The sequence below is a fragment of the Haliaeetus albicilla genome, chromosome 9 (genome assembly GCF_947461875.1).
Source record: "Haliaeetus albicilla chromosome 9, bHalAlb1.1, whole genome shotgun sequence".
Classification (NCBI taxonomy): Eukaryota; Metazoa; Chordata; class Aves; order Accipitriformes; family Accipitridae; genus Haliaeetus; species Haliaeetus albicilla.
The window spans coordinates 43,144,433-43,169,505 of record NC_091491.1 but is presented as its reverse complement, the minus strand read 5'-3'; the positions used below and the strand labels follow the sequence as shown (position 1 = coordinate 43,169,505).

Here is a 25,073-nt window from a genome sequence, read left to right as displayed (position 1 = left end):
TTAATCCAACCCTGCCAGTAACAGCGCTACTACCAATTCTTCTTCAAGAACCTACAAATTCCCAACGTGGAGCAGCCCACCCTACTTCGCTACGGTACCTGCCCCTGCCACCGCACACCCCTCTGCCCCAACGCTGAGCAGCCAGGTACAACCGGCCCGCAGCCCCTCTCTCAGCTCTGGGCGCCATCTTGCTTCCTCCTGTACCAGTTGCACCTGTCCCAGCGCGACACCCCGCGTTTCCAAAACCAGAAGCCTGAGATACAGCACTACAGTCAAGTTATTTCATTTCCATTTCCACACAAATTATCACTAATTTAATCTCCTCCCACCCACCCACCCCCCCCCCGCCTTCGATTCCAGGGCTCACCTTCAGCGGTGCCGCGGCACCCTGGATTCCCGCCTCCTCACCATCCCGTCGTGTGGCGCAGCTCGCGGCGAGACCTTCGCAGCACCTCGCCGCCCTGAGGCGAATGAACCGGCCGCCTCCCGCCCTCACCTGCGTCCCCCAGGGCGTCTGGAGGGTCCCGGCGGCCTCCGGTGGCTCCTCGCAGCCCCGCTTTTCCCCACGCAACCGCCGGCGGCTCCGGGGAGGGGGACGCCGGGGGACCGGGCGCCGGCCGGGAGCGGCCGCTCCCGGCCGGCGCCCGGTCCCCCGGCGTCCCCCTCCCCGGAGCCGCCGAGGCTTTTGTTTTCCCCCTTTCGTGCATCCACCGCCCCCACGCCGGACTGTTCCTCCTCCTCTCTCCCCGTTTGAAACACCTCAGCACCTGGGAGGGGGTGAAAGAGTAAATGTTTGGGGGGAGGGAGGCTGAACTCTATATTTTTTGCAGCTGTGTTGCATTATGAGCTTGGCATCCTCCACTCCTTGTTAACCCGATGGAAAGCACGGTCCAATCAGTAAGTTAGGCTTACTGCTGTACGAAAAAAAAATAATAATTAGTTTCACCTGACCAGTTCTGTTTTCTTCAGAATAAGACTCATAAATCCCCCCTGAGCCTGTTGGTCAGGATCTTTTGCAAAGGACAAGAAACAAAACCAAACCCCAAGAAGGGAGAAGGCATTACATTTCCAGGCAAACAAGACACAAGAGCCTTGTTCCTTTGAGGATAATCCTAGAAATAACTACAGCTATGGCTGCAAAGTGAACTACCAGCACTTTTCAGTGCCTATTTGAACACCCTTCATCAGTTTTAGCTCCATCTCCTGCCCCTGGTCCCAGCAGTGGGGAACAGAGCCCAACCCCAAATCCAGCCCCCAGGCTTTAAAGGAAACAGCAGTTTGATCAAAACAGTATTTCTCAAACTAGTCACCCTACTTGAAATCCTAAACAATGTTCTTACATAGTTGGAAGCATTCAAAACAGAATGACATTCAAAACATTAAGAACAAAGAACAGATGAAATGACACTTTAAAGAAAAGACTTTTAATGTAATAATATAACCCATACATGGGCTGTTTTTAAAAAAGAAAAGTTAGAATGCAATGAAACCTTAAAGTGTATTCCACCATGACTTTTATCTAACCATGCTTCCTGTAGTCTGAAATTTTAGTCAGTACTGATGACTGATGGGCACAGAAAATAAACAGTAATTGAATGGGATGAAAGGCAGAAGAGAATATTTCTGAAGACTGTTTCCTCCCAAAGTACAAATTTACCAAGTGTTTTCAAGTTTAGTTTAATTAAGCTATAATTACCTTCTGTGGAAGTGTTGGTGAGAAGACTGCTGCACAGCTGGAATAACACAGTAAGTATAATTACCACACCCAATTAAAAAAAAAAGTCTTTTGAGATGTTTCTAGCAGTAGCAAGAACAGTTTAAGTATTATTAAGCAGTATTTTAGCAGGTTTTTTGAATATCTGTTACCTGATGGGGGAAAAAAAAAAACCTACAGCAGGACAAGAACCGTACATCAACTAACATTGCTAGCATTGCATTTCTCTTATTTAAAAAGCTACACTGAACACAGAATACCATGCATATACAGATATTACCAACTATTTTGAAATAACTGCTCTTCAGTATGAGGGAATTAGCAGCTTACCCTAAAAAAGTTTTTCCTCTAGCTAAATAAATGCTATAAAAAACAAAACAAGGTGAATGCGTTGGCTTTATCAATACAGATGAAAGTGTGTCAACTATAGCGTTCACTCTGGAATCGTGGAGCATAGTTTCTGGCACTTTCATTCTCCTGTGTTGTGATTAAGTCTATAATAGCTGTCAGTACTGCTGTCTCCCTGGATTTAACATCATTCCAGTCCACGGGATGTGGGTTTTCTATTTTTTCTTGTAGAAGATCATCAAGCTCTTGTCTTAAATTCTGGAAAGAGTTGTTGGAATGAAGAAAAAAAAAAGAAAGAAAAAAGAAAAGAGACAGGCAATTAGAGCTACACACAACAATGTTACTACAGTTAAGTTCAAACCCTTGGGCCCTCTGTTCTCCTAATCTTCACACCTGCTGTTCTCCTTTCAATTCATTTCAGCATTGCTATTTTCAGGATCAAAAGCTGCTTCTCAGAAACTAGTAGTTTTACCTTTTACGACAGATGACCATCTCTGGATATGATGGCCTTTAACAGCCTATATACACCCATTAGCTGGCTATTTCAGGATTAAAAATATTTGAGTTTAAAAAAAAAAGACATATGATTTCTAGGATCTAATATTAAACAGAGCTCTATTCAGCTCCTCCTTCCACTGGAACTTACTACTGCCAGCTGAAAAGTCTCATCCTCATGTTTCCATACCCATGTGGACATTTCACAGACTGATCCAAGTCATCCTACAGCTTCTGCTATGGAAAACTACAGAGACTAAGTACTTCAAATATATTACTGTAAGACATGTTTATAAATTCTTTAAATCCACCCTACAACTGTTCTCTGAAGCTTCTACAGTTTTTCAATATCCCCATGAATTTTTCAGGGGCTGTACCAGCTGAACAAGAACATCAAGGCCATACTCCTGATGCTCAATAGGCACACAGCCTCATTCTTATTAGTCAAGCTATTACACTGGAAACAAAAAAATAAGTAAGTCTGCCTACTCCTAAGGCCAAACAAAGGAGTACATTACTGTTTACTTCTGCCCAGTTCACCATGTGATGCAGACTGTTCAGAATGTTATTTTTAGTACTGCTTTTTAACTTGCATTCATCTACACACCTTCACTAGAGCTCTTTTGTTTACTTTGTGTACTTGAACTGCTTACTGGGAATGCATTTAAAATATTATTATCTCCCTATAGTGATAAACCAGTAGGTACACAGTAATACCTAATATAGAAATCTCTAAGAAGAATCAGTGTTATACTAAGTCTTCCACACACATTATTATTAAACATAGTCACCTTAACTAAGTGCGCTATTCTTGCTGGAGACTGGAAAACAATCCATTCATCCACAGCGATGGTATCCTGATCTTTATCCTTCTGAATGGATATATCTCCTCCGAAGAACAAGAGACAATAGGGAGAGACCTCTGTACAATCATACAAGTAAATCTGCAAGAAGACAAAACTGTCCAATCACCCTTCAAAACATCTTACGTGACATCAGTAACCCTTAATGAAACTAAAAACAGAATTCCAGAAGATCATTATTCAGAGTCATTCATAAATTTGCAAGACATACATGAAGCAACTCAGTTGGAAAAGTTACACGGAATCAGATTGAACAGCAGCAAAAATGGTCCCAAATGCAGTCCTTCACACAAAGTGCTGAAATCAAACCAACTACTCCATAACAATCAGAGGAAAACAAAAAAATTTCAGCATAGTGAGACGTGTACACTGGACTGAAATAAAAAAAAAAAATTACACCTGTTATTGCCTTAATCTTAAACCCCCACCCCCCAAAAAACCAACCACAAAAAAACCCAGTAGTTAGTTATTTGTGGAACAATACCACCAGTATCACAAAGAACATAATCTGATGGCATATAAAAGGAACGACCCAAGACAGGAAGGCTTCAAAACAAAGGCACTGTTCACATCGCCTTTGAACCTTGATCTGACCTTACTAAAGAGAGCCACAGAAATAAATTCCACAAATATAAACCCTTCACATACACTGCTAGTTCGCATCTTCAAATGGTACACAAGCCAGTTATAATGGAACTCTGTTTCTTCCACATTAACCGATTTCGGATGAATATTAACTGTTCCATCTGTCTTGGTGCAAACTTTCACCCTTGGAAGGAAAAAAAAAAAGGTTTTGTTTTAGGATTGAAATAAAATCTTGAAAGTTTAGTATAGTCATGTCCTAAGTTAAAAAAAACCCTCCAGTTCTCCACTGGCATACTAAACTCTGAATGTACAAGGACGTTCAAAGAAATTTTAACTCCTTTCCCAAAAGATAACAACTGAATCTACAGTACAAATTTTTAGACATCTCTCTCTCTCTCTGCATTTAAGAAGTTTGATTTTTTTGGTCAAATTTACTCTCTTAATAAACCCTGTTATTGTCTCAAGTAGAAAAAACAAGTGGAGTCCTTCATTTGGAAAAAGAAGGCCAAGTTACTGAATTTGGTTACATGAGCCAAATTTCAAGCAATTTCTTGGAAACACCACATAAGGAACTTGCGTATCTGAATTTTTTTGCTCACCATTAAGCAGTGTCATTGTGAAACAAGGGACTAGCTATACTGCTGTCAACCAGTCTAGAGTGGTGAACCTCTATTTGTACCACGTGCCTTTGAACAAATTTTACTCAAGGGATAACATTCAACTGCTTTGGTTATACTAACTCCCCAAAATCACATTTCCCTTCTAACATAATCATGCCATCAAACAATAAAAAGCAGAAACCAAGCACAGTATGTATGAAGCACAACTGTTCTCTCTCACATTTCAGAGATGTAATTCTTTGGGTGTGGATCACTGAGCTCTCTATTCCCTGTGTGCAGAAGTATGTTGCAAAACATGAAGTTCAGTGTTTTGAAACAGAAACCGGCAGCCTGGGAGAAGCTCTGCAGCAAAGTGGTTAGTGTAACAAATCCCTTGCTTAGTGGATCATAAAATTGAGCCTTCCTAGGCAGCTGGCTTACACCTAGCTCCACCATGCGGCAAAGATACAGCGACACAGTAACTTGCATCAGGTTTGCAAACTTTACTGCATCAAGCACACTGGACTCACTTTTATCAACGGACTAGCAGTGTCAGCTACAGACAGGGCTAAATTATGCAATGTAAAGTATAATTTTGACTGCATGTTCTTACTCCTTTCATAGAAGCGATCAGTCAGGGGGTTTTTTGCTTGTTTTTTTTTTTAATTATAGACACAATGCTTGCTCCTATAGTTTGCTTTTTCTGCATTATACACCCAGAAAAATCAATCCAAATGTTCAACACCTCATTCTGTCTTAAATCAGGTCCATAAAGGAGACTGTCTATATCCTGATGAGTATACTGTTACTGTGAGTAACAGATAATAAAAATAAATAGTCTGATAATAGAAATAGTGATAAATCAACAGACCAGAATTTCTGGGTTCTATCTTGCCAAGTAATAAGAGAGGACAGTGTTTCAACTGCTGCTGTAGATCACAGATAATGGTAGGGCTCCTTTAGCAGCAGTGTTACTGATATATTGTAACATTATCCATGGCATGATAAGGTCACACAAATTATTTCACAGGTATCCAAATGTTAAAGTGAAGATCAACAATCCTGTCCTCTCACCTACCCTTCTCAAATGAAGTAACCCACAACCGTGACTTAAGCTATAGATTCATTCATGCACTCGAGCCATTGCTTCACCTCACCAAACTACCTAATGCAGAGAACACCTTGAATACAAACCAACAAACCCTCACATTTTTCTCTTTTTGCTGAAACTTGGCCGGATCTTTGCAACTTTTGGATATAAGCCAGCACAGATGACCGCTTTGAGCAACTTCTCATTATCTGTAGAAGACAGCAAAGTAAATAACGCAGTTCTGCAAACTGAGATTTCAGCTATCAGAAATTTTCCATTTCCTTCCACTGTTTACCTGAGTTGGTATTAGATTTGGGATCCTTGGGGTCTCTGCTATTCACAAATCCAGCTGCAAGGAGATGCTCAGCAAACTGTCCTTTCATGTTATGCAGCATCTAGGAAATAACAAAAATTATCCCAGAATGATGCTGTGCAAAAGGCTCCTCCCCTTTTCCCCACAGACATGATCCTCTTTTTTAAACTGTCAGCATGTTACCTGGAGTGTATTTGAAGACAGGAAATACTCCCAGCAATAGTCTTTCTCAGTTCTGAAACCACGCCGCCGAGTCTCTTCCCAGCCCTAAAAGTGAAAACCGTAGTTCAAAGGTGTTTCTAAGTGAACACATACTAAAAAATTATGGACAGCAAAAACTATTGTTTGTTGTCAACAAACAATATAGTTACATTTTTCTCTACAAGAGAGAAAGTAAATCCTTTGATCTCTTTGTTTATGTATATGGAGCACAGAGCAGAAAAACACAAACTTTACAACATTTTGAAACAAAAACTTCCTTTTTCCATGGTGAGGAGTGAAATCTAGCTAAGTTTGCCAGAACTTAATTTGTTGCTATTAACAGTCCTGGGTAGAAACTGCATTCCAGGCCATTTATTTCCTCCTCTTCTCACCCCAACACTATACAGCTAAGTCTCCAACACTTTTGAAGACAGCTTCAGCCTCTTGTAGAGGCCAGAAGGGCAAATATTAATTATTTCAGTAAGGTAACTATAACATTATGCTTTGTCTCTTTCGTAGACTTATCCACAAGAAATTAGGTTATTGAGCCTGAAGACAAGATTCCTCAACACTAGAAGGGTGAAAATTAATTTGGTTTTATGCTTCTGTAGAGGCCAAGAAAGAAATGCTTCAGAGCATAAACTGACCAGTTTCTTCTTTAGAATAATCCATATTGCTCAAATTAAAATTCTAGAAGAAAAAAAACCCCAAAACATTAAAACAAGCCTACCGTGAAAGCATTCACCACAGTTAGATGATCACTCTTAGTGTTCTTTGACAGTTCCTTTCTTCTTGCATCCGCTACTTTCTCTTTGCCCTATGAATAATTAGAACCTATAAAATATTCATGACTGACATGACAGTTCTCTTTTTCCTAATTAAGGTACATATACAGCAATACTTCGTATGCTGCATACATAAAAATTAAAGCTACTTCCAATATTCTGTAGGCAAGACAATACTTCATAGTAGGTGAAGGTAATACTTTACTAATAAAAATATAATTAACATGAAAATAATAACTATAACATCTCAGTAAGTCCCAATATCCTTCTGAGATTCTTAAAATCTTATGTGCAATTCTCCTCTTAGAAACTTTACCAGAGGAATGACAAAAGGGTCTTTGAAGCTGAGGCTAGCTGCAATTGTAAGTACTGGATCCAAGCAGCAGAATAAAGCTCCAAAGAGGATCATCTTTCCAATATGTGGTTCAACTGGTAATCGTGCTAAATGGACACCTAGTGGAGTCAGTTCTTCTTGTCTGTCCAAAGCATTCTGTCAGCAGAAGAAAAACAAGAAAGGAAAAAAGAATAAACACAGTATTTGAAATGGGGAGGATTTCCTTGAAATAGCCACTAGTATACCTAGAGAACAAAGGAAAGCCTAACAGCTGGAGAACGCAAGTAGCTATAACAAGGTATGGTAGGAAAGTGATCAAGCAAGTTATGGAGAAATAGAAATGTTCAATTAGATCCAAGAAAACTGCAACCATCTTTAATTGTGTTTCAAGCGGTTTATTAGGGCTCAGTGTCTTTCTGGATGAAAGTATGAAGACCTATTAACACTTCAGTGTCTTCCTATTCTCCTGATCAAGATTATTTTTAGACTTGTATCTTACCCTCAGTATCACTTCTGTTTTTATTTACTCTACCCTTTACTACTATACAGCACTGTCACAGAACACCAAATGTACAGCTGAATTCTAACTTTAATCAAAACATTTATAGAATCATGCCATCAGACTAAATACTGCCCTTCAACTAAGTCAGATGTTTCGGTTTATTGCTACAATTGATTTGTACAAATACTACCAGTGCAAGGAATCAGTAATACAAATATGTCGTTAACCTCTCCTTCCCCAGCACCCAAAGGGGCAATGACATACAAGATCTTTCTCCTATATGCCTTATTTGCCCACAGAGAAAGTATCTCAAACTCTTCATTTATCTGACTGGGATAGGAAGACTTGGATGCAGCCATGAGCAGGGTGGTAGAGAAGCAGTGAGTTAAGTAAGTATCTGTAGGGAAAATAAATGCAAGATGCATGTGTATGATGTGAGTCATTTAGAAAGTTCCTCAGGAACTACTCTATGCAGCCCACGAACACCATGTATTATGTGAAATTATTTCCGCTGTTCAGTGAGGATATATAAAGGGTCTACACAATACCATAAGGAGTTGCAAATGTCTAGACCTGTACAATCAGAACTGTCTGATAACAAACAACGCAATAACATGGTTCTAAAATTTTTCCTTGCATGTACATTAAGCAATACTTTACCAGCTCCATTAGATGATTTATAGCCAACATTACAGCATCACGAGATGGTGGATCCATTAGTTTGCTCAGAAAATAAGCAATTCCACCAAGCTTTAGAATCTGAAAGGAAACAAAACCAAACCAAAAACCTCAGCAATTGGAGAAAGATGGCTACCTAAAATTAGTAAGCAGTAACCACCCAAATTAAAAAAGTGATTAATTCACAGCTTGAGTTAGAATTTCACTAATTAAGAACTAAGGACAAAAATAAAAATGTATTAATGATGAAATTTGAAACATAAGGACCTAGTCTTCATTCAGTATGCATACACATGGTGTTCCTTATGCATGCATAAGGAATTCAATACAAACTGCCAAAAAGGAAACTCATGTCACTTCTAAAACTACTTTTTAGTAAAATTCTTTTAAGACATCATATCCCTTGACTCACTGACATTCTCACTGAAGCTCCTCTGACTGAATGACATTTGGGGGACAGGGAGGGAAACACAGTCCAGACTTCAGCTTTTATTTATACTAGACAATCCTATTTTTCCTGGGTTTGATGCACCTAGATGCAAGTATGCATTTTTCAAAAGTTGCTGCAATTATTACCTAAATATATTGTGCCTCTGGTGTAACTGAATTTTGACTTGAAGACAACCTTAGGCTCACAGCTGCATTAACTTAATCTCTCAACCTCTTATTCCAATGGAAAAGTAGATTATAAATACGTTTGAAGATTCATATGGTTACCTTGATTTGTAAACAGAGCTCTTCCAAAGGTGTCCTCAAGATCTCTGGTAACTGATAATCATCTAGAAGGCTAGCACGTAGTCCATTGTACAGATGATAACAGTGGCCTGGCTGAACTCTGGAATTATTCAAGTAAACAATTGTATTTTTTTTTTCCCTATGACACTGTGACATGATGATTGTGTTTGTTTATAAACAGCTTTCCAAAACACATCAAAGAATTAGAACTGAAGCATATTCAATTGTAAAAGCCATTTCAGCTTTCTGAAACACAGACCCATCAAGAGGAGAAAAGGCATGCAGAACAGAGAAACCTCCTATCAACTGCTCAAAAGGAGTAATGAAGAGACCAGAGAAGAACTGTAAGTCTGAACAAGAGAGAAAATATTCCACAAGGTATTTTGAGAGGGAGAGAAATTTAAAAAAAAAATTGGTATGTGGCTAGGTGATATTAATTTGTAGGCAGTTTTCACTTTAATGTATCATAGCCTCATAAATCAGGTGTGAAGGCAAACACTACCAACAAAACATTTAAAAAAATGCAGGACTTATTCTTCTATAAGGAGGGAAACTCATGAGTTAAATGCAGTACAAGTTAAGTCAGTTTCCTAGAAAGACAAAGAAACCATTCCTTCCATAAGAACAAGAGACAGTTGTGCTAGCATCTGCTGCTGAACATATGAATAACAAAGTAGTATCTTCAGCAGCATGTGCTCCAAGACTGATGGAAACTTAACATCACAAAACTTTTCTACTTTCCCCATTATTCTTACCTTCCTGCTCGACCTTTCCTCTGCTTGGCATTAGCTTTACTAACCCACTCTGCTGCCATTGTGCTAATGTTGTTCTGTGTGTCAAAGTGAGTTTCCTTTATTTTTCCACCATCTATAACAAACACGACGTCATCTATTGTAATGCTGTTAAAAAAAAAAAGAGGAAAAAAAATGCAACTCTTCACATCTTTGCAAGCCTAGGATCTGAAAGGGGTTTAGCCTCTCTTTATCCCCTCCCAAACTGTGAGCCAACAATAAAAAAAAAAAATCTGTGTTTGGAATTTCATTAAGAATTACGTTACTAAGCAGTTCAAGAAAGAGCTTGATTTATTCTCCTAGGTCTGGCAGAAGTCACCACATGGGGTTATGAAGTCTGCAGAGAGGATAGGCAGCTCAGATTTATCATGTACAACAAAGGTGAGTCATTATATCCATGTTTTAATTGTTTAAAACGATTAAAGGCAAACTCCTGTTTAGTCTATAAACATTTCTAAAGATAGTGTTATAAATGAACAGTACAAACATGAAGACATGTATTTTGGGAAACATTAAACAGGTTTATCATTTAAATTATCAATTTCACTTATGTTACTAATTGTATAGGTTTTTTTGGTCTGTATAGCTAGCTATTTACCTAGTCTCTGCAATGTTGGTAGCAATCACGATTTTCCTTACTCCTGGCGGGGTCTTCTTAAAAACCTGTAATTATCCATGGCCCATTTATATGTTTGCCAAAACCAAACATATGCTTAATTTTTTTTGTTGTAGTTGTGAAATATTGCAATAAAAGGAAAGCATACCTGAGTCTGGTTAACAGTAGGCATCAATGAATGTAAAGGTATGATAATAAACCTATCTGAAAATTAAAAATCAGTAAAAGATATGGTGTAAGCACAGAAACTTTAATTTTACAGGAAAATCAACTATGCAGAATAGAGAAAATATGCTGCAAGTTAAGTCTACTGTTTCTTATTCTGAATTCACAGGTGTATGTATCATAATGGCAATTTCTAAAGTAAAAAGGTTTAAGGGAAATTTTTTTATTATGCTATGATGACTTGACAAGTTTACGAAAATATATGAAGTTATGTACAGTAATTTATATTTAATTTTCAAATTCTCAAATTATTTAATAATTTATCAAGTTTAATAAACTGACAACCTCCTCAATCTTTCAATAAATTGAAATTCTTTATCTATGGAAGGTACACAACATGAACTGCAAGACAACTACCTGAATAGTCAATAGCATAATTAGACAAGTTAGATGAAAATGAGTTATGCAAACAGAACAAATTAAAGTGTATCCGATAGGCATAGATTGGTATTTTAGTGTCCTATTAAAAAAGCTTCAAGGAATAAATAGGATTTAAAAGAACTACCAGCAAAGCAGTAGACAGAAGCTGCTGAAAGATCAATAAAAGAAAATGAACACAGAATGAAGAAAGAGTTTAGTTTTGGATAGAAGTTATCATAGCTACAAGAAAGGACAAAAGGAAAAAGATGCAGGTCTGAGATTCTTTTTCAGATTGTTTACTCCTACGCTGAGAAAAATGAGTTATTATCATTAGCAAATGAAAGATATCACAGAAATACAAAAAACCCTGAACACACTGCAATCATTTTGAGAGGAGAGATGAGAAAAGAAAAAAAAAAATCCAGTGCAATACCAGCAATCACATGCAAAAATTAAGAGTTTGCCACTAACGCTACTGCTAGAATTCCCATGTAAAGTTTTGTTTTTACCTGACTTAAACATGACTTGTGACATCAAGAGATCATGCAAAGTGCTAATGTTGTCCCAGCCTGGAAGAAACACTAGAATTGCACCATCCTATATATAAAAGAGGGAGCGAAGGGAAAAGAGATTAGAATAAATTACACGCTATGCAAAGAACCAGCTACTTCCACACTAATGCACATGTTGGATATGTGATATTTGAAACCTCATTGACTCAAATTTGGAACAACATTTATAAGATTGTTTTCTATAAAAGACTTAGCTACATATGTTTATCTGAACTTAATAAATAAAAATTTGATTTTAAACACTTTTCCCCTGCAGTGTTTTAAAAACACAGCCACGTCAACACTAGAAGAATGTAAGCTGCAAATAAAACAAACTAGTGTACAATTTTCAACACAGGAAGAACAAAATAGGAAACAGCAACTCATCCTCATTATACCCAGCTTAAATAATCTATCAACTGAAATATTAAGTTATTTGATATTCTTAATAATCAAAATTCTCTTTAAGGAATCAGCCAAGGTATCAGCTCTTCCACAGATGTTTTTGAACACAGAAACAAATATATTACTTCAGGTTATGACAACCTACATACATTATACCTATGGTAACAGAAGTTATTCTTACTTCATGCTTGTCACTGCTTCAGGCAAAGGATCCTTCTGATATTAATATTCTGATGATGATATTACTAAATAACAAGGTAAGGCACATTTGGGGATAACTATTAATGCAGCTGTATTAACTACTAATCTTGACAAGCTGAAAGTTGGAAGTCTCCTAGCTGCGTGTTTGGTAAATGTGACTAGACTTTTGCTGGGCTGTATAAAAATTCAGTCTTTGCTGCATCTAAGTCATATTTAGACTACTCAGGCAGAAAAAACATTAAAGCTAACTGCACAGTGTAGGTATCAGGCAGTGAACATCAATTCTAAGTATTGCTTTTGCCCTCTCCCTCCCACAGCTGAGGAATTAAGAACAGAGATTCAGCTGTACACCAAAGAGGTTTTTGGACAGTTTTCTATTATGTTTTGTGAAACAGCCACTTTTACTACAAAGACTACTACCTTTGACAAACACAGTCACAGAAAGAACTAAAAGTTAAAATCTAATTTGTAATTACATTACTTTACAGGAAATAACTAAGATGTATAATTAATTTGAAAGCTTATTTAAAAGCTTACCCAAAAGAAAAAAATGCAGCAATCTGAATCAAAATGGCACCCAAATCTTCAGGTATCTATCCCATTTTGTTTACAAGACAATCCCTACTGTCAGTGAAAGAATTCAGCTCCCTTGCTCAGTAGGGACCACAGATGAGTGTATGAAACCTATCTGTAAGTTTTCCAAGTTTCTTAGGTACATAGTTCTCATTAATACCCACAACCCCTATTCAAGAAAATGCTTAGATATGTGCTCCCCTTTAAACATAGATTCTATCCCATCATTTCAATAAACACTGTAAACACATTCTAAACTCACAGCTTAAACAGTAATTTGATATTTAAAGCTGCTAGACTACTTCTCAGAAGAGCAAAACAAAAAATTATTCTTCTTTGTATCTGTATGATAAGCCAAACTAACTATCAGCTCTGACATTCCCAACAGCCACTGATCACAATTCAGCCACATCATTAAAATGTGATGATAGGAGACAGAAGTGTACCTCTTCTTCCAAAACGATGTGTCTGATAAGTGCTGCTATAAGGTCAAGGTCGACCTTGTCATCATCCATCATTTCCAAGGCATCTATAGTACTTGCTGAATACCTACAGGCATTGAAAGCATACATATTGTTAACTTACTAACATATAAAGTCACACACTTGTGTTTCTGTTATAAGGCTCTGCAATCACATATCTATGTAACCCACTGCTGATCAATTTATTTCTTTGTTCAATTATTATATCTCCAGTGTACTCTCGAGATTTGGTTTAGTGCTATGTGCTTGTTTTGGCTGGGATAGAGTTAATTTTCTTCATACTAGCTAGTATGGGGCTATGTTTTTTACTGAAAACAGTGCTGATAACACAGGGATGTGTTAGTTATTGCTGAGCAGTGCTTACACAGAGCCAAGGCCTTTTCTGCTTCTCACCCCACCAGCAAGCAGGCTGGAGGGGGCACAAGAAGTTGGGAGGGGACACAGCTGGGACAGCTAACCCAAACTGACCAAAGGGATTTTCCATACCATATGACGTCATGCTCAGTATATAAATCTGGGGGAAGAAAAAGGAAGGGAGGGGACATGTTCAGAGTGATGGCGTTTGTCTTCCCAAGTAACCGTCACACATGATGGAGCCCTGCTTTCCTGGAGATGGCCAAACACCTGCCTGCCCATGGGAAGTGGTGAATGAATTCCTTGTTTTGCTTTGCTTGCGTGCGCAGCTTTTGCTTTACCTATTAAACTGTCTTTATCTCAACCCACAAGTTTTCTTACTTTTCCCCTTCTGATACTGTCCCCCATCCCACTGCGAGGGAGGCGAGTGAACAGCTGCATGGTACTTAGTTGCTGGCTGGGGTTAAACCACAACATACTATTCTAAACTGATGATAATAGCAAGTTTAAGAATTACCATGTTATGACTGAACTGCATCTGAAGTATTTACACGATCTCTCTCCTCCTCATGGATTAGCCAGGACCTAAACAAGCTGCGTTTACCCTTTAATTAATCTCTCACTCACAGTGAGCAGAGGAGGCATCTCACCTGTTCAGCCCTTTGGTTTCATGAAAGCTAACACTATAGAAAGAATTGCCGATTGGTTCAAAAGACAGGGTGGGAAAGGGAAGGAGTACAAATGGGATGAGCAGAGCATGGGATAGGCCAGAGGTAGAGCACTGAGGACTTTCTCCTTAGAAAAGAGAGATAAAACTGAGCCACCTTGTCCTGGTTTCAGCTGGGATAGAGTTAACTGTCTTCCTAGCAGCTGGTATAGTGCTATGGTTTTGAGTTCGGTATGAGAAGAATGTTGATAACACTGATGCTTTCAGTTGTTGCTAAGTAATGTTTAGTCTAAAGTCAAGGATTTTTCAGCTTCTCATGCCCAGACAACAAGAAGGCTGGAGGGGCACAAGAAGTTGGGAGGGGACACAGCCAGGACAGCTGACCCAAACTGGCCAAAGGCGTATTCCATACCATGTGACATCACATTTAGTATATAAACTGGGTATCGCCACTCCTGGACTAACTGGGCATCGGTCGGCGGGTGGTGAGCAATTGCATTGTGCATCACTTGTATATTCCAATCCTTTTATTATTCCTATTGTCACTTTATTAGTGTTATCATTATTAGTTTCTTCTTTTCTGTTCTATTAAACCATTCTTATCTCAACCCATGAGCTTTACTTCTTTTCCTGATTCTCTCCCCCACCCCACTGGGTGGGGGGGAAATGAGCGAGCAGCTGCATGGTCCTTAGTTGCTGGCTAGGGTTAAACCACGACACACCTATATTCATTATTGTTACCAAGCTGGATGTATAGACAATCCCAAAATGCAGAGGACAAAGAAGACAGGAGAAAAAACAGGAAGATGCTATTCTTGAAATAAATCAGCCAGGCTAGCCAATTAATCAACTTATCCAGATTACCAAAGTAGTCAAATGCTGGCAATCAAAAGAATGTTTGAAGTGGACAATCTCTACTAGGTGCTCAAAAGGCAAAATTATTTAGCTTGGTTTTAAACCACTCTAGAGGAATATTAAAATATTCTGAGGAAAAGGCTGTGGTGGGGTTTTTTTTGTTTTGTTGGGTGGGTTTGTTTTTGTTTGTTGGTTTTTGTTTTGGTTTGGTTTTTTTTTTTTTAAAACCAGCACATTTTGTCTTATGTTGACTATGAGACTAAAATACTGTGAGATCTCTCCCAAAGAAAGAGACTGAAGAAGGGGAGAATTCATCAGAAGAGAACTAATGGCCAAAGCTCAAGAAGCCTAACGTTATGCTGAAGACTGTAATGGACAATACCAACATCAATAGGAAGCAACTTGACAGCTGTAGTTCTCTTACAGTTTGCACACGCAAAGGAAGCAAATCCTCCATGACAACTCTAAAGCGCTTCAGTGGTTGCCAGCCAACTGTACTGGCAACTCCATCATTACTGTTTTCCACAGTACCAATTATCACATCATTAATAAAAGCACAGTAATAGAATGCAGCATTAAGTTATGTTTCTTAGTTAAGAAGTGTCTAAAAACTTAACACAAAGAGTAACTTGAGAACAACCTGCCCCGCAGCTGCCTTAAATAGTCTGGCCATCGTTCCCTGTAGATTTCCTCTTTCTCTTCTTTTTCTGGTCTGCTTACATGTCCTTGCATGAAGCCTTTCTTCCACCGTGGCCGACGATCTGTGTTCTCTGGAGTATACCTTTAAATTTAAATAACAAACATAATTAAATTTTGAAACCAAGTAATTTAAAGCCAGCTGCACAGTAGTTTTCCAAACGATGGACAATATGTCATGCTTTAGCTATACCATGTAAATAAGATTCTTAAATTTATTTTCTGAAAGAAATCTCAGGTACCATGTCTAGCAAGCATAAGAACATGTAGGAAAAAAACAAGTCTGAACAAACAGAAAGACTAGCTCGGTTTAGTACCCTAAAAATTCCAAAAGACAGACAAGGGTTTTTTTCCTCCTCAAGACAACATTTCCAGGTAGCTATGCACCATTTTTAATTACTGTAAAAGGTACTAACCTTTCCTTGAAAGGTCTTCTGCTAAAAAACACAGCTAATTCTTCCACAGGTTATTTATACCAAGATAATCTTTGAAAAGACATACTAAGCAAAAACCCCCAAAACACTATCCATACTGGTGTTCAGAAAATACACTTACCTCAACTTCTCAATTACGTCTTCAAGAAGATACTCCACCACAGGGAAAGTGAACCCAGGTATGTGAATCATTGGACAATGATCTGTCGAGGAAGGCATAACTCTGTTTTTAAACAGCAAATAAAATACTGTACTGAAATAATAGAGGCAATAAACATTCTTCACTATTTTTGCAATACAGTTGCCAAGTCTATATAGGGTTTTTCTGTTTGTTTATTTTGAAATTTTCACGGAAGATGCCGAATTCAATTCCAAATAAAGTTGCTGAATAAAAAAAGCATAGGTAGCAAGCAGTATATTGTTCTGCAGCATGTTCATCTGGTTCCAGCTACGGGATAAAGCTGGAAGACTGAACAACTAAAGGCTTCAATCTGGTTGCCCAATCACACCAAGACTTCTAAAATACAGTAAATATTAGTAAATATTTAATATGAAAACACTGTGGAGATACTGTTTCCACGATATGTCTGAAAAGCAAATATAGAAGCAACACATACTCACGATGAGCTAAAACTAAGGGAGTAAGCATCTCCAGCAGCTGGCAACTATTTGTAAAATTGAAGTCATTATGCCTATTAATAAAAATCAATCCTCAAATCTGAGAGCCACATTATACTGCAGAAGCCTAAATCACTTAAGAGGAACATTCACAGGAAGCATTTCACCTACCAAAATACTCCGAAAACTTCTCTGCATTTAAAGTAGCACTCATTAGTATTACTTTCAAATCCAAACGAATATTCAAAAGATCTTTAATAATGCTCATTAAGACATCTGACTGAAGATTTCTTTCATGAATTTCATCAAGGACTACATGACTAATGCTGGACAAGTGCCTGAAATAGAAGAGCAGGAAGTTAAAAATTTGTTTTTAGCAAAATTGAAAAAACAGAGACGAGACTATTAGAAAAAGCTCAGTAGTCAATTAATTTCATAATTGTATTCAGTTTCTTATTAAACAAGAAAACTTACTTATCTGACTGGAGCCACTGTAGGACAATTCCTGTGGTACAGTATAAAATTGAACCTTGTTTCCTTGGTAACCGACTGAAAGAGATACATTAAGAATGCTTCAGTTCTCTTCTGTATTTTACAAAGTACTTTAAAAGCTTAAAATCAAAATGCAGATAGTCATTACAGACATTATGAAGTATGTCTCATTCTCTAACTTGCTCACTTACAGTTCAATTGGAGGAACAAGGAATTAGGCCACTGTTGCAGCATTTTTGTTGATGGGGAATGAACTGCTTGTAATCTGACAGAAGCCCTGACTTCCCAGACATTTTTCGTCATTTGCACGTTGATCTGCTGACCCCAAACTCTGGCAGCTATTTAAGTTCAGCACAGATGACAGCTAAATATACAGCAGTATAACATTCTTGATTAAACAGTAAAGAAAAATATAAATGAGATACTATAAACTCAAAATGCTGAAAGGACTAAGCTGTCATCTCTCACCAGCAGTTTTTCTTCAATGATAATTGAGATTCCATTCTTTGCTGGTAACATTTCAGGTATTTTTTTTAAATTACAGATGACTCCAAATGTAATAGCTTTTGCTCTATGGCACTAGGTCTATGAACTCTTGTCAATGCACCTAACTTTATTACCTGATCCCAGTGAGATTACTCAACAGGTTAAGTGTAGCAAATACATAGTTTTCTACAGAAATATGGCTTATAGCATTCTCTCCTTTAGCATTTCCATTTTTCCTTGAAATTCATGGATTAGGGACATCAATTTTATCTCTGTCTATAGCAGAGCCTTTTAGAAGAGCTGAAAAAAGGAGTTACTAAAAGTACAACTTGGTGCTAGCCATTGCTACACGCTGCATAAAATACAATAATCACACTCAAACTTTTTGCTAAATTTCAAAAACCTTATTCCCTACACCAGCTCTTCATAGGAATTCCTTTTGGAGAAAAAAATGAGAATGAAAGCAGTCACCTATGTTCAGAACTATTTTTCAAATTTTCTTGCTTGAACAACAAAAGATACTCCTTTACGTAAATCCACAAAAACTGCCAAGGAAGCCTCTCTTACCTCTGTAGACGAATTTGGTATCCTGTACTCTTGCCGTTACCACATGCTTCTGCCCTTTCAGCAGCAACTCTCTCAGCCACCTTAGAAAATAAATGAAATCAAAATAGTGCATTAAAGAAAATTTTTAAAAATCCCACAAGGCTGAGATATGACTTAGCTATTCATCAGCAGGAAATAACCTAGACCCAAGATGTTACATAAACAAGAAAGAAACACCCTGAAAAATCACTTTTTCTCCTCCACTGAGGACCATGTTTCCCATCAGCAACCCAAGCATAAGTTTGCAACCCAGGACATATTTTAAAGGAACACAACCAGTTAAGCATTAGCAACACACTCATCCTTTCAGCACGGTGAGCTTTTTGTCATGGGAAGTAAGGTTCTATAATCATTTGACACTTAACTATCAAGAAGAATAATTACTGTGCACTTAAAAGCCAAATTCTTTCTTGCTCATTAATATACCTCTAAAGGGCCTGACACAACATTAGTGTTTACCTTAACTCACATTTGCACTCCCCAAATCCATTAAAACCACAGATATATACCATGATTAAATTCAGGGAAGAATGAGGCTTGCAGTGCCAGTACTCTATTAATGACAAAATGAAATATCTAATTAGTATATATTAACAAAATTGTTATTTACAACAGAATCTAAGACGGCTGAAAACAAACACACAAAAAGCCATCTTCACTGTCCACTACAAGCTGAATGCTTCTCTTGAGCTTTAAATTTAGTATCAGGACGTGTGACAGCAGAGCAGTTTCTTTGAGAGATGCACAGTACCTATCTGGTCATTTGGAATTTCTTCAAGATCTTAACTTCAAATAATCTAGCAGATTGTACACTCAGTTGTACACCCATAAGCTTGCCCATGGATCCTAGGCCCACTAAGAAATATATTTTCCTTCAATGATTCTGAGTAAGGCAGTAATTTTTCCTCTGATTTATTGGGAAAACAAAAAAAACCAAAAAACACACAAGAAATAAGTTACTCAGTTTGTCAAAAATGGCACTTACCGAAATAGCACTGATCCTCCTAGGCTGAGTACAAACAATCCTGCACATAGACCCTTTCCCTCGCTCTATGTAATCATCCAAGATGAACTGTGTAACTTGGGTTGTCTTTCCACAACCAGTTTCACCACTTATCACAGTTACTCGATTATTGTTTATAAGGTTTACAAGTTCCTGTTTCCAAACAAAGAACAAACATTTATTGTATTATTGTTCAAAACAGATTTTAGGAGGATGTTGACAATTCTCTGCTACTGTGCAGTGAACTTAGAAGAAAGCGTCATAGCAACTAAAGAAACAGATATTCATCTGTTTCTCGTAATACTAAAAAAAAAAGTTTAGTTTAAACCACACAGAAGTAATTTCTGCACATTTGCACTTCATATGTGTAAGGTTTAAAGCATATCAATTCTGAATACTAGTTTTAAATACTTAAGATCCAGCATGAAAATAACATAAAATAAAACAAAAGCCTGAAATACATTGTTAAACTTTTCTCCTTCCTACTTGCCTTCTGTATATCTTTGGTGACTGAAAACAAGCATCTTCCCTTTTGGACTCTAAGACTATACTAACTGAAGATTTTCAGCACAATATTTTAACATTTCTTATACAGACAGGAACAGATTTCTTATACTTCCAGCCTCCACCTCCCAATCCAAAGGATTGTAAAAGGGATTATAACTATTTTGAGAAACAAACACTAACAGGAGGGATGACATTATTACAAATACATTAACTTTAGAAAGGAAGCTCGTTAATGATTCACTAAACCCGTAAAAGAAAACATAACAGAATACTCGTAATATCTGATTCATACAGGTGACATCAAATGAAGAATTAACATCAATTAATAATAACCCATGCTATCATTGACTTTATATTCTGACTGGGAAATTAATGGCAGTAATGGCCAGGAGTACAGCCATAAAGTCTGTGATTAAAAAAGAAAAATGTTTAATCTGCATTGTATTAAATTCTAAATTGGGCGAGCATTCAACAAACGTCCACAATTTTATATCTATAAGAAAGCATGACAATTTATGTAGTGGTCAATTACTCTATATAAAATCCAAGTAACTAGGAACAATATAGAAGTTTAACTGGCAGAGAAAGAAGAAAAGACCTATACTTAAAAAAAAAAAAATTACTTAAACATATCTAGCATTCAAAACCATTTCCATGAATAATGCTGCCCCTACTGATAAAACTGGATATAGCCCCAGAGTAACTGTCCATATGAAGCAGTAAAGCTGAGCTACCTTCTGGAAAGAAGTCAAACTCAGCATCAGAACTTGGGAGGCTTCAGCACCTTCATAAAAGGCAACAAAGATTTCCACCTAGTCCCAGTTACACATCTGTTTTCTCCTATTTTACAACGGAGCAACAGAAACACATATTCTTTCAAGTTAAATACACATTTACCTGTCTCATCCCGTATGAAGGGAGTTTCTCTCGGAATCTCTGGGAAAAAAGAAAGTAATAGTACGTATCTTTAAACACCTTTTCAACACTAAGTAATATAACAGATTTCATCTGTGATTTAGGCTAAACTGAGAAATAACAGGACAAACCGTTCAGCTAATACTTATATAAACACAGGTCCACTAGAAATAAGTTTAATTCCATGAATGTTTTCAGTTTCATTAAATTGAGCAAAAATATTTAAACCCAACAGGTCAGTACATGAAAATGTACGTGCATACAGTTGTAAGACTAGGGCCTTGCATCAAAGGGAGAACTGCCTGATCATGGTAAGACTATTTTATTTGACAACTTTATATAGGGCTATTAGAACAACATAAACTACGTTTTTAAGAGGCAATTCCTTAAGAGCCCATTTTTGTGCTTTCAGTTTTAGACAAATACAGGGATACAACCCATTAAAGAACAAATGGAAAAACCCAGCCAACTAAACAATGCGTAAGCTTAAAATTTTAGATTTTATGCAACCAGAAATTGCCACTGAAAGTCTGTTTTTTAATCGCTCTCCTATTGATAGGTATGCATTTTGTAAATTCTGAAGGTAGTTTTTAGCAAAAGTAACGTCATGACAACTTCCTAGTAAATAAATTGCAGGAAGTTATGTTTTGTTTTTTTTAAATTAAACTAACCTGAACAGATAAAATCCAATTAAAAGCTTTCTACTTAACATGTGAAAAAGTACCTGCATTTCAATATATCTAGGATCAGATTTCTTCTTTCTTAGGTCTTCTTTAAGTTGCTCATCTAAATCAGTATCTTGCTCATTTTTTTCAAAGAGATATTCCACATCCCGATCAAGAAATGTTTTTTCCAAGACTGGCCTCTGTCTTACAGGAGCTTTTTCAGTATCTGTTTTCACTTTTGCAGGCTGTTCTGGAGTAGGTCTGAAATAAGTGCAGAGAACAGAAACTTCAAAGATTATCCAAGATGTGCTTGGCCGCTGCAAAGAGTACACTGAACCATTCAAGGCAAACCTTAAATCTGTTTTTGAGATGTTACATCCACGAGTTACTTGACCATCAGCCAATGAGAATATGGCATACGCCATTAAAACAATTAAAGTCTGAGAACCACCAGCCATCAAAAATTTTACATCCATATCTAGAAACGTAACATGCTCTTTTGTATCAAAACAAAACTAACAAAGCAATAAAACCTCTCCAGCGAACTACTCCTTAACCGGCTGTCAGAACCACTGCCCTGTAATTGGATCATTCAGCAAAATGGAGACCCAAACACTTCATTTCAGTGGACTCAGAGTAACACACCTGGCAGCCCATTTCACTGCTATTACTTAAAATCCCTTAAGTGTTAAGAACAGGTGCTATTTCACAGAGGCCAAGAAAACATTCTACGAGTGCAGAATAACTGAAAAACAAAGTCAAATGCCACTCTGGAATAATAATTCCAGAGGCCAGGGGAGCTGAAAAATTCCATATATCTACTCTAGTAGGCCTGGAGATCAATTACAGGATTTTATGATTTTAAGTAAAAATTTAACAGCCCAAACTCAACAATAACCTGCAAAAAAGTTTTACAGCAGTGGTTACAACCATTTCAGTATGACAATACATGTCGAGAAAACTGAGTATATCTGTTAACCTAATTCACTCGCTAAACGTAAATATTTTCTGATACATCTTCCTACCAGTTTGTGGGAATTCTGTTCCATTCAAGTAAATAAAAGGATTAGTGATTGTTTCTCTTTACCCTTCTTCATCCCCAGACCACCAGGACATGGCTTCTTGCTCCTTTTCATTTTTAGTTTGGACCGTATTCAACAGCTGCACAATTTGCTCTTCCCTGCGTTCATCCATACGCACAACGGCTCTCTGGTAAAAAAAAAAAAAGTACAATTTTCACCACCGTGTACTCAGCACGTCTTACTTAGGTATCAAACTAGCGAGACTCTTCGGCACGATCAGAAACTTCTTTTTAAGTTGCTCCTGACGAGGCGTTTCAAGGCGCGGAGGCGAACACCTCTTTTTCATCCTGCCAGGCAAAACATTTCACGAAGTAGGGGTCTCTGACGCCCACGCCCCCCCACAGACGCGGGACCCCCGTCCCCGAAGCGGTCCGGCGGGGCAGAGCCCGCGGCCGCCCCTCACCTGCTGCCGGTCCGTCTCCTTGCTCTTCTGGCCCTGCTTCCGCGCGTACCACAGCCCGATCTCGCGGCCCTTGAGGTGGCTGGGGTGGCGGCCTCGCCCGCCGCCGCCGCCACCGCGGCCCCCGTGTCCCCCCGCGGCAGCGGAGGAGGAGGAGGAGGAGGAGGAAGACCCGCCATCGCCGCCGCGGCCCCGGCCCCAGTCGCGGCGGTGCTCGTAGCTCATGGCCGCCCGGCAACCGGCTCCCAGCACCGCCGCCGCCCTCCGCCTCATCCGCCGCCTCACTTCCGCCCGCCGCCCCGCCTCTTCACCTCACGCCCCGCCCCCGCTGCCGGGACCCCCGGTTCGAGTCCCCGGCCCGAGTCCCCGGCCGCCAGCAGGCCGAGGTCGGGCGGCAGCGCCCGTGGGGAACACGCCGGGGCGCGAAGCGTCACAGCGACTAAATGAGGCGACCTAATCACCGCCGTATGTCACTCTGGTGCACCCTGCACGCATCCCTCTTCTCGTTTCCATTTCCACGTCTAAGTTTTGAGGCCCCTTTCCGAGACAAGATTTCAAGGAAACGTTAAAGGTTGGTCTCCACCATTACCTGTGGGGTTACTACCCTTTCTGTGTACCAGACGGGTGTTCCTCTTGTTTCTTTTTGAAGCAGAATACACATATTTAGATAGGTACCCGCTCTGGGTCTGCTGGCCGACTGCTGCTGTATGTGGTATACTTTCTCCAAGTTCTCCGGAGTGTGAAACTAAACCTTTTAAATTACATAAAATTATTCACAGAATTATTACTCTTTCAACGGTTAATTACTGTTCTTTTTGTTTCCTTGAATACCATTGTGCAGCTACAAATGCTTCTTCAATGTTGTTTCTTTACATATTCTTTTGCCTTTTCTTCCTTGCTCGTATGATCATATTTGTTTAAAAATTGCGAGCATTCGGATCTCTGAAATACAATGTTATGCACTGATTTTCACACTTCTTTCAGGTAAAGGGACTGCTGCTTTCAAAGTAAACAATTTTCTCTTTTTTTCTCTGCCTACAGTTTACCGACAGTTAGTCCAACAACTCCCAGCAGCTGGATATGTAAAGAAATAAGAACTAGGTGCTCCAGTTAAAGATCTGTATTTTCTTTTTTCCTTTCCCCTCACAAATGCTTTCTGCATCCAAGCATCCACTTGTCTTGCTGCTAGGCTCATCCTTTTCCATGCTTAAAGAAATGCCTATTTCCATGGCCTTAGAACATGCAAACCAAAATCACAGTGACCTATCATAGCATACATCTGTATTCTTTTACTCGGACACCTCAGGTGATGGACCTGAATAACAAGGCAGCCACTGGAGCTCTTCTTAGTGATCATGGCAGTAGGTGGAAGATGGCTGACGGGGCCCGTTCCTCCAAGGACAAAACTGCACCACGCCGGAGACGAGACCCATGGTGCACCGCAGTGTCCTGTATGGATCCACCAACTCACCCAGAGCTAATAGGTACATCTACCGAATGGCACAGCATCATGCCACAGTCTTGCACAGGAGCGTTCCTGCAAGAAACATCATGTGGTCTTTTTTTAGCTATACCCAGTTTCAGGTATGAGGAAATCTCAGAGAAGCTTGGATTTTAATTTGAATAAAGAGACAAGTAAGGAATACAGAGCAAGATCTCTGAGTCATCACCACAGCAAGTAGCTGAACTCTGGGTGAGGTTACTTAGAGAAAAGAGGGAAAAGGAGGGGACCAAGAACAGAGAGTACAAGGGCTGGAGGGTACTGATGAAGATCATCTGAAAGGCAAATTACAGGAAGGAGCGTGGGAGAGAAATGAGAAATCTAGGAGGAAATATACTTCTTCCTT

The 25,073-nt window shown here is 38.7% G+C and overlaps 1 protein-coding gene across 1 annotated transcript; it reads right to left on the bottom strand.

Moving 5' to 3' along the window:
- Positions 1-1,404: 1,404 nt before the first annotated feature.
- Positions 1,405-23,516, bottom strand: DHX36 (DEAH-box helicase 36). The gene is made up of 25 exons (XM_069792945.1): positions 23,230-23,516; positions 22,832-22,953; positions 21,804-22,005; positions 21,062-21,100; positions 19,640-19,810; positions 18,616-18,695; positions 17,545-17,619; positions 17,242-17,408; positions 16,574-16,655; positions 15,963-16,103; positions 13,411-13,513; positions 11,744-11,831; positions 10,798-10,853; positions 10,632-10,696; positions 9,998-10,141; positions 9,225-9,342; positions 8,490-8,588; positions 7,310-7,483; positions 6,939-7,025; positions 6,191-6,274; positions 5,990-6,089; positions 5,813-5,903; positions 4,069-4,189; positions 3,349-3,501; positions 1,405-2,320 (listed from the first exon to the last, which is right to left on the bottom strand). The coding sequence occupies exons 1-25, from the start codon at positions 23,497-23,499 to the stop codon at positions 2,135-2,137; spliced, it is 3,018 nt and encodes a 1,005-aa protein (XP_069649046.1). The 5' UTR covers positions 23,500-23,516; the 3' UTR covers positions 1,405-2,134.
- Between the last annotated feature and the right edge of the window lie 1,557 nt (positions 23,517-25,073).